Below are 15,695 nucleotides of genomic sequence, written 5' to 3'. Positions count from 1 at the left end.
GGGTCGACAGTGAGAATTTTTTTCCACGTATGGAGTCAGCTATTACGAGGGGGCATAGCTTTAAATTAAGGGGGGGGGGTAGGTATAGGACAGATGTTAGGTGTAGGTTCTTTACTCAGCGAGTCGTGAGTTCATGGAATGCCTGCCAGTAGCAGTGGTGGACTCTCCCTCATTATGGGCATTTAAGCGGGCATTGGATAGGCATATGGAGGATAGTGGGCTAGTGTAGGTGAGGTGGGCTTGGATCGGCGCAACATCGAGGGACGAAGGGCCTGTACTGCGCTGTATTCTTCTATGTTCTATGTTCTAAATCTCCCTGTGCCCTCCGCCCACAAGATCACTGATTAAATTTCAGGTTGTGCACATCAGGCTCCTGGGAGGAGTCTTCGGGCATTTTGTTTTACTGTGTTAAAGGCAGCATGTAACTGTAACTTGTTGCTGAAATGAATTCGCCCAGTGTGGAGCAGGAAATCCCTGGGATCTTCCTTGGACAGGGTGATATTGAGCAGGGTATTTGTCAGCTCAGGTATCAGGGAAACACTACTCCAGCAGCAGAATGGAAGAGATCTGTCACAGCCAGTGAGCTGCAGCATCTACCAGTCTGTCCCTGAAAAGGTAACACTTCGCTCGTGTACTTGAGGCCAGATTCTGTTGTGTTCAGTCAGCCTATGAAACTGCATTTTATTGGAACGTACTTTTGAACTTTGTGTTGGATGAGCAACAATAACGAAAGCCCCAATGTTTCAATCAGCTGCTATTCGTCTGCAAGAATTCAGAGAAAAATGGATAAAGGTGGTATTGGCATTTATTATTCAAGCCTTACTTGTCAACCCCAGGAGCCTGTAGACTGAGTTAAACATGCTGACGTCTGCTTATTGTGCTCCCTAGGCTGTAGCACTTCAAGCGGCGTAAATAATTCAGATGATTCAATGGGCTTGACAACAATGTGATTTTAATTTACCCACGTGAAGATTCTACAGTTTCATTATTTTAAAGCGCCTACTGCAAATGTTAGCAACCACTTCCAATCATTACCTTCCTAGTGTTTGGTTAGATTGATTTGCAGTGTCTCAGATTTCATTTATCACACCTCCTGACTCCAGGAGGATGGGTGAGGCACCGTGTCCTGTATTTGCTGTTTGGCTTGGGTTTTTGAATGGGTTCAAGTTGTAGAGGGTGCCTGCTAGTAAGGCAATGAATCCGTATATCAACAGGTAGGGAAGGTGATGGCCCAGTGGTATTATCGCTGGACTGTCAATCCAGATAACTGTCCCAGGGACCAGGGTTCAAATCCCACTATGGCAGATGATAGAATTTGAATTCAATGAAAATCTGGAATTAAGAGTCTAATGATAACCATGAATCCATTGCTAATTTTCAGAAAAACCCATCTGGCTCACTAATACCCTTTAGGCAGGGAAACTGCCATTCTTACCTGGTCTGGCCTACATGTGAGTCCAGACCCACAGCAATGTGGTTGACTGGATGTAAGTTTGCTCCCTGAGCTGGAAGGTTCATTTTCAGATGTTTCGTCACCATCCTAGGCAACATCATCAATGAGCCTCTGGTGAAGCCGGAGTTATGGTATTATGACTTGCTTTCTATTTATATTTTTAGATTTCCTTGGGTTGGTGATGTCATTTCCTGTGGTGATGTCATTTCCTGTGGTGATGTCATTTCCTGTTATTTTTCTCAGGGGGTGGTAAATGCGGTCCAAATCAATATGTTTGTTCATAGAGTTCCAATTAGAATGCCATTCTAGGAATTCTCGTGTGTGTCTCTATTTGGCTTGTCCTAGGATGGATGTGTTGTCCCAGTCGAAGTGGTGCCTTCCTCATCTGTATGTAAGGATACTAGTGAGAGAGGGTCGTGTCTTTTTGTGGCTAGTTGATGTTCATGTTTCCTGGTGGCTAGTTTTCTGCCTGTTTGTCCAATGTAGTGTTTGTTACAGTTCTTGCATAGTATTCTGTAAATGACATGAACATCAGGATACATGAGCATGACCAAATGACATCACTACAGGAAATGACATCACAACTCAAGGAAACCTAAAAACATAAATAGAAAGCAGGTCATAACACCAGTGCTTCACCGGAGGCTCACTGATGATGTTACTTAATATGGTGACAAAACATCTGAAAACAAACCTTCCCGCTCAGTGAGCAAACTGACATCCAGAACCTCAACCTGAGCTACTCGCTCATGTGGTTAACTCTTAATTGTCCTCTGGGTAATTAGGGATAGACAATGAATGCTGGCCCAGCCAGTGATGTCCCCATCCTGTGAATGAATAATTAACCAAAAAGATAGGTTTACTCCCACCAGGTGTTGGTAGGGCAATCCGAGGAAAGGAAAAGGTACGATAGGGAAGAGGGGCTGCTAGTTATTGTGAGTTCTGGGACCCTGACATAAGGACTGAATAGAGGAACGTGCCCTTGAGGTGTGGGGGGTGGTGGAGGAGGGAGATCATTAAATTCTACTCCTCCAAGTGTAGGACTGAGCGAGTGGTATATCATCAGAGATACTCATTTTCAAATGGGACATCAACTGTGAAACCCTCTCGCTTCCTCAACTGAATTTAATGGCTGCCATGACACTCTTTTATAGCTGTTCCCAAGATCTTGGTTTTTCAATCCCTCAATCACCAAACAAATTATCTGGTCAGGGACACGTAGGAGCATGCCTGATTATCTACTGCAGTACCACTTTCTCAGTCTATCTCCACATCCCTCAATGTCATTGCTCTCCAGAAATCTCTTGATCTCTGTCTTGCTGACGCTCAGTGACTAAGCTTCCACAGCCCTTGATTGAAGGAATTCCTTCTCGTCTCAGTCGTCAGTGGCCTGCCCCTTCTTACCTTGTGCGGGAGACTCACCGGCCTGAGAAAACTTCTTATTTTTTCCACGTCCTGTGAGAATTTTGTAAGTTGCAGTCTCTATTCATAAAGCAACCCTGCCATCCTAAAGGGTAATCTGATGAACTCAAGTTTATCTATCTTCTCATAAGGGGTCAAAGCTGTGTACACATAGTACTCTCAGTAAGGCCTCACCAAGGCTGTACACAACTGTAGCAAGACATTTGTGTTCAAAGTACTTGAGTACTCCTCTACTTAAATCCTCTTGTAATGAAGGACAACTGTGCATTTGCCTTCCCAATTTCCTCCTGCATTTGCATGCTACCTTTTAGTGACTCATGACAAGGACATGTAGGTCCCTTTGAACACCTGCATTTTCCAGCCTTTCTCCAGTTCAGAAAGATTGTAGCTTTCTGTTTTTGCTCCAAAGTATTCAAGTTGTATTCTGAAGGTTCCTTGCATCCACCTCACAAGTATTATAAAAGGATGTGATAACTGAACATTTAGAAATGAATGGTAAAATTAGGTAGAGTCAACATGGATTGACTCACCACTTAGGTTTTCACATTTAGAAAGACCATTGATCCCAATATCCAAATCATTTGATAAAGATTGTGAGCAGGTATGTACCTAGCATGAATTGTCGCAATTCTGCATTAGTAAAAACCTCTCATTCTCTATTTATTCTGCTGGTCTGCTTTCTTTGAACCAATTCTCCACCCAAAATAGTTTATTTTTCTCCAATCCCATGTGCTGTAATGTTATTTACTGAACTCCTGTATGAGATGTCTTCAAAAATCTTTTGAAAATCTAAATACACCACATCTGTAGGCACTCCTTTATCCAGGTTACAAACAATATCCTCAAAAACTCCTGAGTTTGAAAAAAACATGGCTTCCCTTTCATAAATCCAGGTTGACTCTACCTAATTTTACCATTCATTTCTAAATGTTTAGTTATCACATCCTTTTATAGTAGATTCTGACATTTTCTCCACTTCTGAAGTCAATCTAACAGGTCTGTAGTTCTGCTTCCTCCCTTCTTAAATAATGAAAACGCTGACGTTTGTGGGAGCTTGCTGTGTGAAAATTGGCAGCTATGTTTCCAAACTCACGAGCACATAACAAGTTTTAAAAAACCTTAAATAAAAACCAATAGAACTGCGGCTGCTGGAAATCAGAAACAAAAGCAGAAATTGCTGGAAAAGCAACTTTTTCCTAGCTATCGTCAGTTCTGAAGAAGGACCACTAGACCTGAAACATTAATTGTGATTTCTCTCCACAGATGCTGCCAGACCTGTTGAGCTTTTCCAGCAATTTCTGTTTTTGTTTAGAAAACACTTACTGGTTGTAAAGCATTTTAGATGTTCCTGAACTCATGAGAGTGTTACAGAAATGCAATTCCATCTTTATTTCGATGAGCCATATTACTGTGTTAGTCTGTGCTCCCTTAGCTTCTCAGAAACAAATGTATCGTGACCAGTTACCTTTTTTTTATTTCAAGAGAATGGTTTTCATAACCTGCTCCTCCCTTTTTTACTCCTTATGTTGCTGAGTTTTGGAATTTTAGGTTGTTTAGAATGAGTGTTGCAGCTGTTGGATAGAAAGTTGTTATTCTTGTGGTATAAGTGCACTTTGGGTTCAAACCAACTCCCTCTGTTCCCCTCCCTTCCTCACACAGGGCTGGATGACTAGTGCAGCAGTTTACCGTTTAACCATAGTAACTGGAAAATGATAAATGGAAATCTGACTTGCTGCATTCCTTCCAACTGATCAGAACTGAACATTCACCTTGAATTGTGAAGATTCATGTGCCAGTCTTTTCGCCACCTGAAGCTCTTAGACATTTCTGCTGCCATAGCATTTTATTTTCAGACATCGACATTTGTGTCAAGTGATATAACATTGAGTTAACATCTTCTTGTTGAAGTATTGCTGAGGCCACTTCTAGAATACTGCGTAAGATTCTGATTGCCCTTCTGCGGGAAGTATGTTGTTACACTTGATACGGTGTGGAAAAGATTTATAAGGATGTTTCCGGGATTGGCGGGTTTGAGTTATAGAGAGAGGCTGGGACTTTTTTCACTGGAGTTTCAGAGACTGACGGGTGAACTTAGAGATTTATAAAATCATGAGGAAGGTACAATTGCAATATTTAAAAGGCATCTAAATGGGTATATGAATACGAAGGGTGTAGAAAGACATGGGCCAAGTGCTGGCAAATGGGACGAGGTCAGATTGGCATGTCTGGTCAGTGTGGATGAGTCGGATTGATGGGTCTGTTCCGTGCTGTACAACGACTGAAGATGAAAACAGAATATTGGACCCAGTGCTCATCCTCATTCTTTGTTGATTTAATCTATGTTTACTGACTTAAACAGTATCAATGACCAATTCCTTTGTCAGAAGCTCCTCTTTGGCCAAGCACACGCAAAGAAGTAAACCCCTGAGAAGGGGTTTTGATTGTGAGCACACTGAGTAACTCTCTGTCATGGCTAAATTTGAGCATTCTCACCTTAAAGTCACAATGTTCTGAGTTCAATTCCCACTCTAAGACTTGAGGAAAACATCAAGGCAGTCATTTCAGTGCAATGCCAGGGGAGTACTTGGACCCAATCTCTTATATTGTGATAAAGGTTTATAAAATAAATACTATTATTGGGGAACTTAGACACAAAAGTGGCAGAAACATGGATTTCTGGTTGGAATTCTCTGATTTCTTTAAACTTGAACAGGGAGTTCAGATCAGCCTTTCCAAGAAAGCATGCAATGTAAGCTGTGACTAGGTAAGCTAACTGTTAAGATAATCACTGGGTAGTGCTTCTTTAAGCAGCCATGTTGCAGCTAAGAAGCACCATGTGCATTCACATCATCCTCCACTGTATAACCTCTGCTCTGGTTTAAATATGCCATGCATAGAACTCTGAAACCTGCATCAGAACAACTAAGATTAAAGTGAACATTGTTGCTGGGCTCTTTATTAAATGGAACATTGACGACCTATAGAGATAGATGGCTGGTAGCTCCAGGCAGGTTGAGTTCAGGAGAAAAGATCTATTCTGGTAGGAGGGCAGTTTTCAGTTTGTGGATGTCTTCAGGCCATCAGGGTGGAAAAGAAGTCTTAAAAACTGTTTTAGCAATTCAAGTAGACAGGGCTGGAAGAAGCCTTTTTCCTGGAGTTTGGTGATGAAAAATCAGTTAGCCTGCCTGTTTGTCTCTGGGAGAAACACAGAGAATCACATCTTGTGAATATGCAGAAAGTTGCCAATAGGAAGGTTTGTTACCATGTCAGTTGAGTAAGAAAGAAGAGTGAAATTTGGTGTGATACTTCACTGGAGATGAGTGTCTGTAAAGGATATTGCTGAGTAAAGAGGGTCAAATCTTTCTGGTTTACTGATCATTGTAAGGTATTTCTAAATTTATCTTAAATGAGTACACATATATGTAGCTTTGTTTTATTTATTTTCTTTTGTGTATTAAACTTGTGTTCTTTTTGTGAAAGGTACATTGGCAGATTCACACGAGTATGTTCAGTGACTGAATTCACATGGTAACCAAACTTCAAAGATTAAACTTACGATCTATCATTTTGGAATCTAACTTGTCCAATACTACCATCAGTTGAGATCATAAGAGACTGAAACATTGAAGTGAGGCATCAACTGTCTGCTCCAATGAAGAGAAAAGATCCCATCATGCTATTTCGAAGAAGAGCAGGAGAATTAACCATGGCATCCTCCCCAATAGAATCTCTTAACCAAAACCATAAAAATGGCTTAGATGTTCATTATGTTTGTGTTCGTGGGGTCTTGCTGAGCACAACTAGGCTGCTCATTTCATGCATTAGTGATTACAGTTCAGAATTGGCTACAAAACCTTTGAGACATCACATGGTCCTGAAAAGATGCTATATAAATGCAGGTTTGTCTTTTTTTCCCTCTTTGCTTGTTACATATTGCCTTTTGATTCTTTCCTCAGGATCTCACTCAAATGTTTATAAGGAACCAACAATCCTGGTTGGCCCTGAGAACCTCACACTCACCGTGCACCAAACAGCCGTCCTGGAATGTGTTGCGACCGGAAACCCTCGTCCGATTGTATCCTGGAGCCGTCTCGGTGAGTTTGAGAACGTCAGTGATTCCGTGCTGGGGCCTTTTGGGGTTATGACTGAGGCATGCCTCTCTCTAGGGAATGGTTACATTCGGAGGAAGGTTTATCAAGAAACGCCACTGTCAATAAAACAAGATTTAATAGAAAGGGAGGAAAGAGAGGTGTAGAAACTCTGCCTCAGATTCTTGTGTTGGGATAGTGTCAGAATTGCCTGGGTAGCAGAAGAATCCCTCCTTCACTCTATTCTAGTACTGCGTGTGGAGAATGAATTTTTCATGTTGGATTACTTTGGGAAATACTTGATGATTTAATGTGTTAAGCAAAGGATGAGGGAGTATTGATATCAAGCTCATCCCAACAGCAGCATTACGGTCACTAATTATCATGAATAATCATGTATTTGAACAATGTGATGGGAGACGAGAACCAAGTTCTTTGAAAGGACTGGATTAATAGTGAGTCATGTTTGTCTTTAACAGTCGTGCTTCATAATTAGACAAAGCTTACTGGAGTGTATGGTTAATTCCTTCCAGTCACACATGTAGTGATTGACCAGGCTCAGAAGGGAGATCATGTGATTTAATGGTCACCTTTACAGACACACAGATTACCAACATTGCAGCATGTCAAGGTCAGACTCTATTAGAGTTGGAGAACAGTGATGTGCCCCCATCAGTGTGCAATAGAATTACTTAGTTACAACCCACTGTGGATTGACCCTGAGCAGTGTGGCTGCCCAGGTGCATTCATGTCATGGTACCTATATCTTAGGTACATTGACCTTCAGTTATCTCTGCACTTGCTTATTAAACCTGTACCATCAGTGGATGTGCATTGATTATTTCCTCAATGTATCATCCTCAAGATATTTGTGGAAGTATCATTATATTGACGTCAATTTCTCGGCTTGTGTCCAGTTTTGTTGATATATTCCTTTCAGCATGAAATGGATCCTAATTGTCTTCACTGGAGCTCCAAGTCCAGGCCTCAGATGATAATGCAGTCCTTGAGGTTTTATTGAGACATAATGACAGTTCAGGAACATGCAGGACCAAAATAGAGTAATAGAAAATCCTCATCAACTTTCGGTGTTGGTTTACTTGTAATAACAAGCAACTTTATTTCTCATTGGAGAGTAGGATCCTCCAATCAACTGTCATTCTGGTCCTAGTCTTGTACTCTGTGATTTGACTCATACCTTACTCATTTCTGTCTCCAATATCAATGTACCACAAGCTGAGTGAATGAAGCATTTGATTTCCAGCATGAAGCATGAGCAGTCTTTATCAATGGTTTATTCTGGGCCGTAAGTCGCCAAATATTTCAGGATTTGTGAAATTGTGGTTCATACTCCACAGACCAATCCTGGACAGTGCAATTGTAATGCAAGAGGTACTATTCTATTTGCCTATTAAAAACTGGCAGAGTATAAAATAATCAACACTCAGTATGTGATTCACTGCCTTCCACGCTTCAGGTCGTCAACCAACCGAGATACACTGATTGAGACACACAGGTCAGATTTTTACAATGCCGAAACACTGGGATAAACACACTAAGGCAGATGCACTCAGGCAGAAATACTGGAAGGTGTAGAGACTCAGAAATATTGACCTTGTTATTTTATTCTGCCCCACTGGAGAGTGTTGAGGAAGGGAAGGGTTAATCCATCACATGTGCAAAACACAATCCTGAACCACTCTACATGGTGCTGTTTTTACATGAGTGTGTCTCATGGCGTTTGAGTGTCTTGCCCTTGAGAGGCAAGAGTCTTTATTAACATTTTTAAATCCGCTTTCTACATTGAAATGGGGAGCCCACTTCAAAGTTCACTAAAGCTGCATTGGGGTCAGGAGACCCAGCAGTAACATGTGAAGAGGATAAATGCCAGCTCCACAACATAAATGCATGGTCCAGCACTCATTGCTGGCCAAGATGATCGAACATTGCAGGAAGATTCTAGAACCACCCTCTCACTCTACACTCTGTGGTCCAATGCCCTCTCTAACACACGGATCGACCTTAGCCATTCCGAGTGGCAGGAATTCCAAACTGCGTGTTTTTTTCCCTCCATGCCAGTTTGATTTTGTTGTAAAGCAGGAGGTAGATCCAGAGAATGATGGTGAGATCCTGCCCAAGATCTTTGGTAGATTCTTTCATTCTTTTCACTCTTCATGCCTCACTGTAAAGATCAGGACTATGCTGAGAATTATATACATTCCTTGCCTGTTGTGGTGATGAAGAGCTTCCAGTTCCTCAGCTCTGCTGGAGAAACAACTATGGTTTCTGTTTCTGTGCTTCAGAAATTGTTGTAAGCTTTGGAATTTACCAATAAATAAGATAACATCAAAATATTTAAAAGTAAAACTTTAGATCAGATCAGCTGAGACATGAAGGACTGGAGTTCAAACCCGGGATTCTGTTAATCCAACTACCGAAGAAATTTGTTAGAGGAAGATTTGAACTCAATCTTCTCATAGCTATTAACTGACAATGATAAATATGAACTGAACAATATTTTCCTAAACTTGGTTATCTCATGTGTTGATTGAAATTTGAATCTGATTCTTCAAGCTGATTTCTAATAAACTTGGGTTTCTAATAAAATTTTGTTCCCAAAATAATATTTCGGGCTGAGAGCTGTTAATGGTGCAGTACTAAATTAAAGGTTGCTATAATGGTTGATGATGATATAGTTATAATGGGGACATTGAAGATATCATTATAGTGGAAGCACATTTATAATGTATAATGCTGTAATTGAATTGACTAAAATATGGTTCATATTATAATATGATTTTGTTTCTGTGCCACATCAGATTTATGTTTTCTATCTGGTCACTAATCTATACAGTTTTCCAAATGAAAGATCCTCCCTGAAGATTGTGATTTTTTGCAAGTGTAGGACAGGATGTATGGGATAAAGTACGCTATACAATATATGTGTGCATGTGTTCTATATTATATTTAATATTAAAAATGAGAATTTTGCATTTGTGGAATTATAGTTGAGTTTGGAGATTCTTATAAGACAAGGCACTTGGTGATTTGCTTTGTCCTCTATTCTTTCACACTAATTCGTGAATCTGAAACCAGGCTAGACTGAAGAGGTTTGGTGTGAAGTGAGATGTGCAGTTTCCACATAGTTCATTCGACTTTGATCGGCAGCGCACGGCTGCACCACTGTGCCACAGATTTGCTTTAAACAGTTGGTCGTGCAACTGATGCTGGAGAAGGATTGCTATTGGATAGAGTAGGGAGAACATTTCTCACCGTTGCAACATTGGCTGGTTGCTTGAGTTTAGAATCAAGTCACATTCTTCTATAGTCTCGTGCCTCGTTGGTAACAATCGGTACGATTGTTAACCTCTGAGTGGTAGAGTTGCAAGTTCAAGACCTAGTGTAGGTTTTGCCTGATAATTGGCCTGTCACCTTGGTGCAGAGTTGAGGGATTTATGAATTACTGAAGATGCTGATTGTCAGGTAACATTTTAAAATAAAGGCATCTAGTCTTTGCTCAGGGAAATGTAAAGAGGCATTTGATAGGTTTATGAACATAATCTGTTTAATTTTCTTATGTCAATGCCATTCAAAAACAAACCAAGCAACCAGTTCATTTGCTGCCTCCATCGTGACAGTGACTGTACTTCCAAATACAACCCATCCATTGTAAAATCTGCTGTGGTGTTCAGAGGAGGCGCTACATGAATGCAAGTTTAATCCTTATTGCAGTTTATCACAAGTGGTGCTGATCTGGGAGTGATACTGAAACTAAGGTCAAGTCATTTAACCTGCAGTAGATTAGATTAGATTAGATTCGATTCCCTACAGTATGGAAACAGACCATTTGGCCCAACAAGTCCACACCAACCCTTTGAAGGGTAACCCACCCAGACTCATTCCCCTACTCTATATTTACCCCTGACTAATGCACCTAACACTATGGACAATTTAGCATGGCCAATTCACCTGACCTGCACAACTTTGGACTGTGGGAGGAAACCGGAGCACCCGGAGGGAACCCATGCAGGCATGGGGAGAATGTGCAAACTCTACACAGACAGTCGTCCAAGGCTGGAATCGAACCCAGGTCCCTGGCGCTTTGAGGCAGTAGTGCTAATCACTGAGCCACTATGCTGCCCATTGTGCATTATGCAAATACATAACATGCTTGATTGGGAGAGGCTGTTACCTGGCAGGAACAAAATGGGTTCAGGCCAAATGAGACTGAGACTGTTTCATTCCAATTTGGATTAAACTGACCCACTGAGTGGTAACTGGAGAAGAAGCTGTGGAACATTCCTCTTAGTGAGTTACTTGCTTGTGTGTTCAGCAACCAGATATTCAGCTTTAATGGAAATTGGATGTGCAAAGCACCTGGCCAGTAGGTTTGCATAAAGTTGGAGGGAGATTTCTGAGCTTTACCCAAGTTAAATGAATATAATTTCAATGTGGTGCATGTTATTGTTTGATAAAAGCAGGGGCAGTTGGCTGACCACATTCCAACCTTAGGAAACTTCAGTCCAATCGTATTCATAACATCTATCACTCCATTTGTTTCCAAGTGAGAATGAAAAAGGTTGCTGCGAAATGAGATATCAGTTCAACTGTACAGTCAAAATGATAACATGCACCATGCCCACAAGAACTATCTATTAGCTTGAGGGTTTAGGAGTAGATTTATTGCGTGCCTAATGATGGATTTCAGACTCGTCAGCATTAATCAACTTCACAAAGTTAAGGAAAGAACTTGCCTTTATGTAGTGCCTGTCACAGTCCCCTGACATCCCAAACCATGTTAAAACCAAATAAAGTACTTTTTGAAGTGTAGTCACTGTTATAGTATAGGAAACAGCAGCCATCAGGGCAGCACAGTGGCTCAGTGGTTAGCGCTGCTGCCCCACATTGTCAGGGATTCAGGTTTGATTCCAGCCTCGGCTGATTGTCTGAGAGCATGTCCTCCCCATGTCTGTGTGGGTTAGGGTAGATTTGCCATGCTAAATTGTCCATAGTGTCCAGAGTTGTGTAGGCTAGATGGATTAGCCATGGGAAGTGCAGGGCTGCAGGAATAGGGTTAGGGAGGTGGGTGGGATGTCTGGGTGGGCTCCTCAGAGGTGCAATGTGGATTTGATTGGCTGAATGGCCTCCTTTCACACTGTAAGGATTCTATGATTTCTGCACAGCAAGCCCCCAAAAACAACAAGGTAATAATGAGTAGAGTTTAGTGATATATGTTGAGGGATCAAATGTTGATTAGATTATTGGGGAGAACTACCCTGCTTTTCTTTATAATGGTGCTGTGGGATTTTTTACATTTACCTGAAAGAGTAGGAGGGACCTCTCACTTAACCTCTCATCCAAGAAGTAGCACGGGAGGCCCCTCAGGGTTGTGTGGTCAGTCCCCGGCTCTTCACCCTGCTGACACACATGACTGTGCAGCAATGCACAGGTCAGATCACATCATCAAATTCACTGATGACACGACTGTAGTGGGTCTCATCAGGAATGGCGAGTCAGCATACAGAGAGGAGGTGCAGTAGCTAACGGACTGGTGCAGAGCCAACAAACTGTCTCTGAACATGGACAAGACAAAAGGGATGGTCGTTGACTTCAGGAGGGCATGGAGCCAACACTCTCCCTTGGACATCGATGACTCCCCTGTGAAAATCGTGAAGAGTACCAACTTTCTTGGCGTCCACCTGGCAGAGAATCTCACCTGATCCCTCAACACCAGCTCGACAGCCAAGTAAGCCCAGCAGCGTCTCTACTTTCTGGGCAGGCTGAGGAAAGCCCACCTCCCACCCCCCATCCTCACCACATTCTACAGAGGGTTCATTGACAGTAGCCTGAGCTGCTGCATCGCTGCCTGGTTCGGGAATTGCACCATCTCGGATTGTAAGACCTTACAACGGATAGTGAGGGCAGCTAAGAAGATCATCAGGTCTCTCTTCCCTCCATTATAGAAATTTACACCACACACTGCATCCAAAAGGCTAAGAGACTTGTGGAAGACCCCACACACCCCTCACTCAGACTCTTCTCCCTCCTGCCGTCTGACAGAAAGTACTAGAGCATTCAGTCAGTCACAGCCAGACTGTGCAACAGTTTCTTCCCCCAAGCCATCAGGCTCTTAACACAGTAGGATTGGATTTGTTTCCATCTGAAATTCTTTGCGCGACTCAGAATTGCTGCTAGAACAATGTCTATTAATTATCATTCTCTTATTACACTGTAATTTGCGTGTTTTGCACTTTACGCCATCCTGTGTATGACCGAGTAGTTTGTGCTGTCCATGTAGCACCTTGGTCCTGGAGGAACACGATCTCGTTTTTACTGTATCAGTTGTCTATGGTAGAAATGACATAAAAAATACTACTCTACTCTCTCTGAGACTGCAGCACTCACTCAGTGTGGTACTGAAGTATCAGCCAAGATTTTACACTTAAGTTTCTGGGCACAGCCTGTACTGGGTCAGCCTCTCGATACTAAGGTGCTACCCACTGAAGCAAAGCTGGTGATTATGCTAAAAGAACAAAGAAAATTTATAGTCCAGGAACAAGCCCTTTGGCCCTCCAAACCCGAGCCAATCCAAATCTATTGTCTAAACCTGTCGCCCATTTCCTAAGCATCTGTATCCCTCTGCTCCCCACCTACTCATGCATCTGTCCAGACACATCTTAAATGAATCTACCGTGCCTGTCTCTACCACCTCTGCTGGCAACACATTCCAGACACCCACCATCCTCTGTGTGAAGTACTTACCGCGTGTATCCCCCTTAAACTTTTCACCTCTCACCTTGAAAGAGTGACCTCTCGTCATTGAATCCTTCACCCTGTGAAAAAGCTTATTTCTATCCACCCTGTCTATACCCTTCATGATTTTGTAAACCTCAATCAGGTCCCCCCTCAATCTCCTTTTTTCTAGTGAAAACAAATGTAACCTATTCAACCTCTCTTCATAGATAGCACCTTCCATACCAGGCAATATCCTCGTAAACCTTCTCTGCACCCTCTCCAAAGCATCCACATCCTTTTGGTAATGTGGCAACTGGAATTGTATTCTAAATGCGGCCGAACCAATGTCTTGTACAATTTTAACATGACTTGCCAGCTCTTGTACTCATTACTCCCTTCAATGAAGGCAAGCATACTATATGCCTTCTTGACCACCCTATCCACCTGTGCAGCCCCCTTCAGGGTACAATGGACCTGCACTCCCAGATCTCTCTGCCCATCAACTTTTCCCAAGGCTCTTCCGTTAATTGTATAATTCGCTTTAGAATTAGACTTGCCTAAATGCATTACCTCACATTTGTCTGGATTGAACTCCATCTGCCACTTTTCTGTCCAACTCTCCAGTCTATCTATATCCTCCTGTATTCTTTGACAGTCCCTTATGCTTTCTGCTACTCCACCAATCTTTGTGTCATCTGCAAACTTGCTGATCATACCAACAGTGCCCTCTTCCAGATCATTTATGTCACAAACAACAATAGGATAAACAACAGTGGCCCCAGTACTGACCCCTGTGGAACACCACTGGTCACCTTTCTCCATTTCGAGAAACTCCCTCAACTACTACTCTCTGTCTCCTGTTGCTCAACCAGTTCTTTATCCACCTAGCTAGAACACCCTGCACACCATGTGACTTCACTTTCTCTATTAGTTTACCATGGGAAACCTTATCAAATGTCTTACTAAAGTCCATGTATATGACATCAACAGCCCTTCCTTCATCTATCAACCTGGTCACTTCCTCAAAGAACTCTATTAAGTTGGTAAGGCATGATCTCCCCCACACAAAACCATTCTGTGAAAAGTGAAGCCACTGCTTGCAAATAGAAAAAGTAAAGGTTTTGTCAACTCCATTTTACCTAACTTCAAGCACAATGTAACAGCTCAAACCCACAGTCTCACTCTGTAAAAATCTGCATCCTTTGTTCCTCAGTCTTTAGAGAATTCTGATATAACCTGAACAGTTGAAACTCTCAGTCATGGATCCGAAACAGCGCAGAAGATACTTCCATAGTCTTCTTTTTGAAGCAAAAACACTGAACCATTCCATTGTAATGTTTGCACCTTTCATTTCTTCACATCTCTAGGTATTTCTTCTTCATCTAAGTTTTACCAGTGACAAAGTCATGGTCCCTTCTGTATAATAAGCCCAAATGTTTAATATCCAAACTATTTCCATCAAGTCAGCCTTGTATCAAAAATACAAATACAAAACTAATCCCTGCCTTTCTGTAATTCCATGCTGGATTTGCCAGCAAGGTTTTATGCAACAGATGGAACGGAATTGTTTTCCCACAAACTAAATTGCTGCTAATCTCTAAATATCTGTATCCACAGACGGCAGACCAATTGGTGTGGAGGGAATCCAAGTGCTGGGCACAGGAAATCTCATGATCTCTGATCTATCGGTGCAGCATTCTGGAGTGTATGTCTGTGCAGCTAACAAACCAGGGACCCGCGTGAGGCGTACTGCACAGGGCCGACTGGTGGTCCAAGGTAAGGTAGCAGGTTTCCTTGCAGGAGGTAGCAATAGGGATTGGCTCCTGCCATTTGACATGACTTGCGATAGAGAAACGTTTCTCACGTTGCCGAAATCTCACCACCGAGGTGTTTGTGGGTCACAAGTTCAGGAGGTGGGGGTGTGCCAGTTGAGATGGAATATTTCTTCAGCCGGACAGGGGCGAGCCTGTGGAATTCTCTACCGTAGAATGCGATTG

The 15,695-nt window shown here is 42.2% G+C and overlaps 1 protein-coding gene across 1 annotated transcript in view; it reads left to right on the top strand.

Annotated features, from left to right (window-relative positions):
• igdcc3 (immunoglobulin superfamily, DCC subclass, member 3) overlaps nucleotides 1-15,695 on the top strand; it is a 114,465-nt gene that overhangs the window by 68,823 nt on the left and 29,947 nt on the right. Inside the window, exons 5-6 of the mRNA XM_043677044.1 lie at nucleotides 6,832-6,969; nucleotides 15,316-15,474. Of these exons, the coding sequence (XP_043532979.1) occupies nucleotides 6,832-6,969; nucleotides 15,316-15,474 (297 nt within the window). The remainder of the gene's footprint in view (nucleotides 1-6,831; nucleotides 6,970-15,315; nucleotides 15,475-15,695) is intronic.

Source organism: Chiloscyllium plagiosum, chromosome 36, assembly GCF_004010195.1.
Source record: "Chiloscyllium plagiosum isolate BGI_BamShark_2017 chromosome 36, ASM401019v2, whole genome shotgun sequence".
Classification (NCBI taxonomy): domain Eukaryota; kingdom Metazoa; phylum Chordata; class Chondrichthyes; order Orectolobiformes; family Hemiscylliidae; genus Chiloscyllium; species Chiloscyllium plagiosum.
The sequence above is the reverse complement of the archived record's forward strand: the minus strand, read 5'-3'. Positions and strand labels throughout refer to the sequence as shown.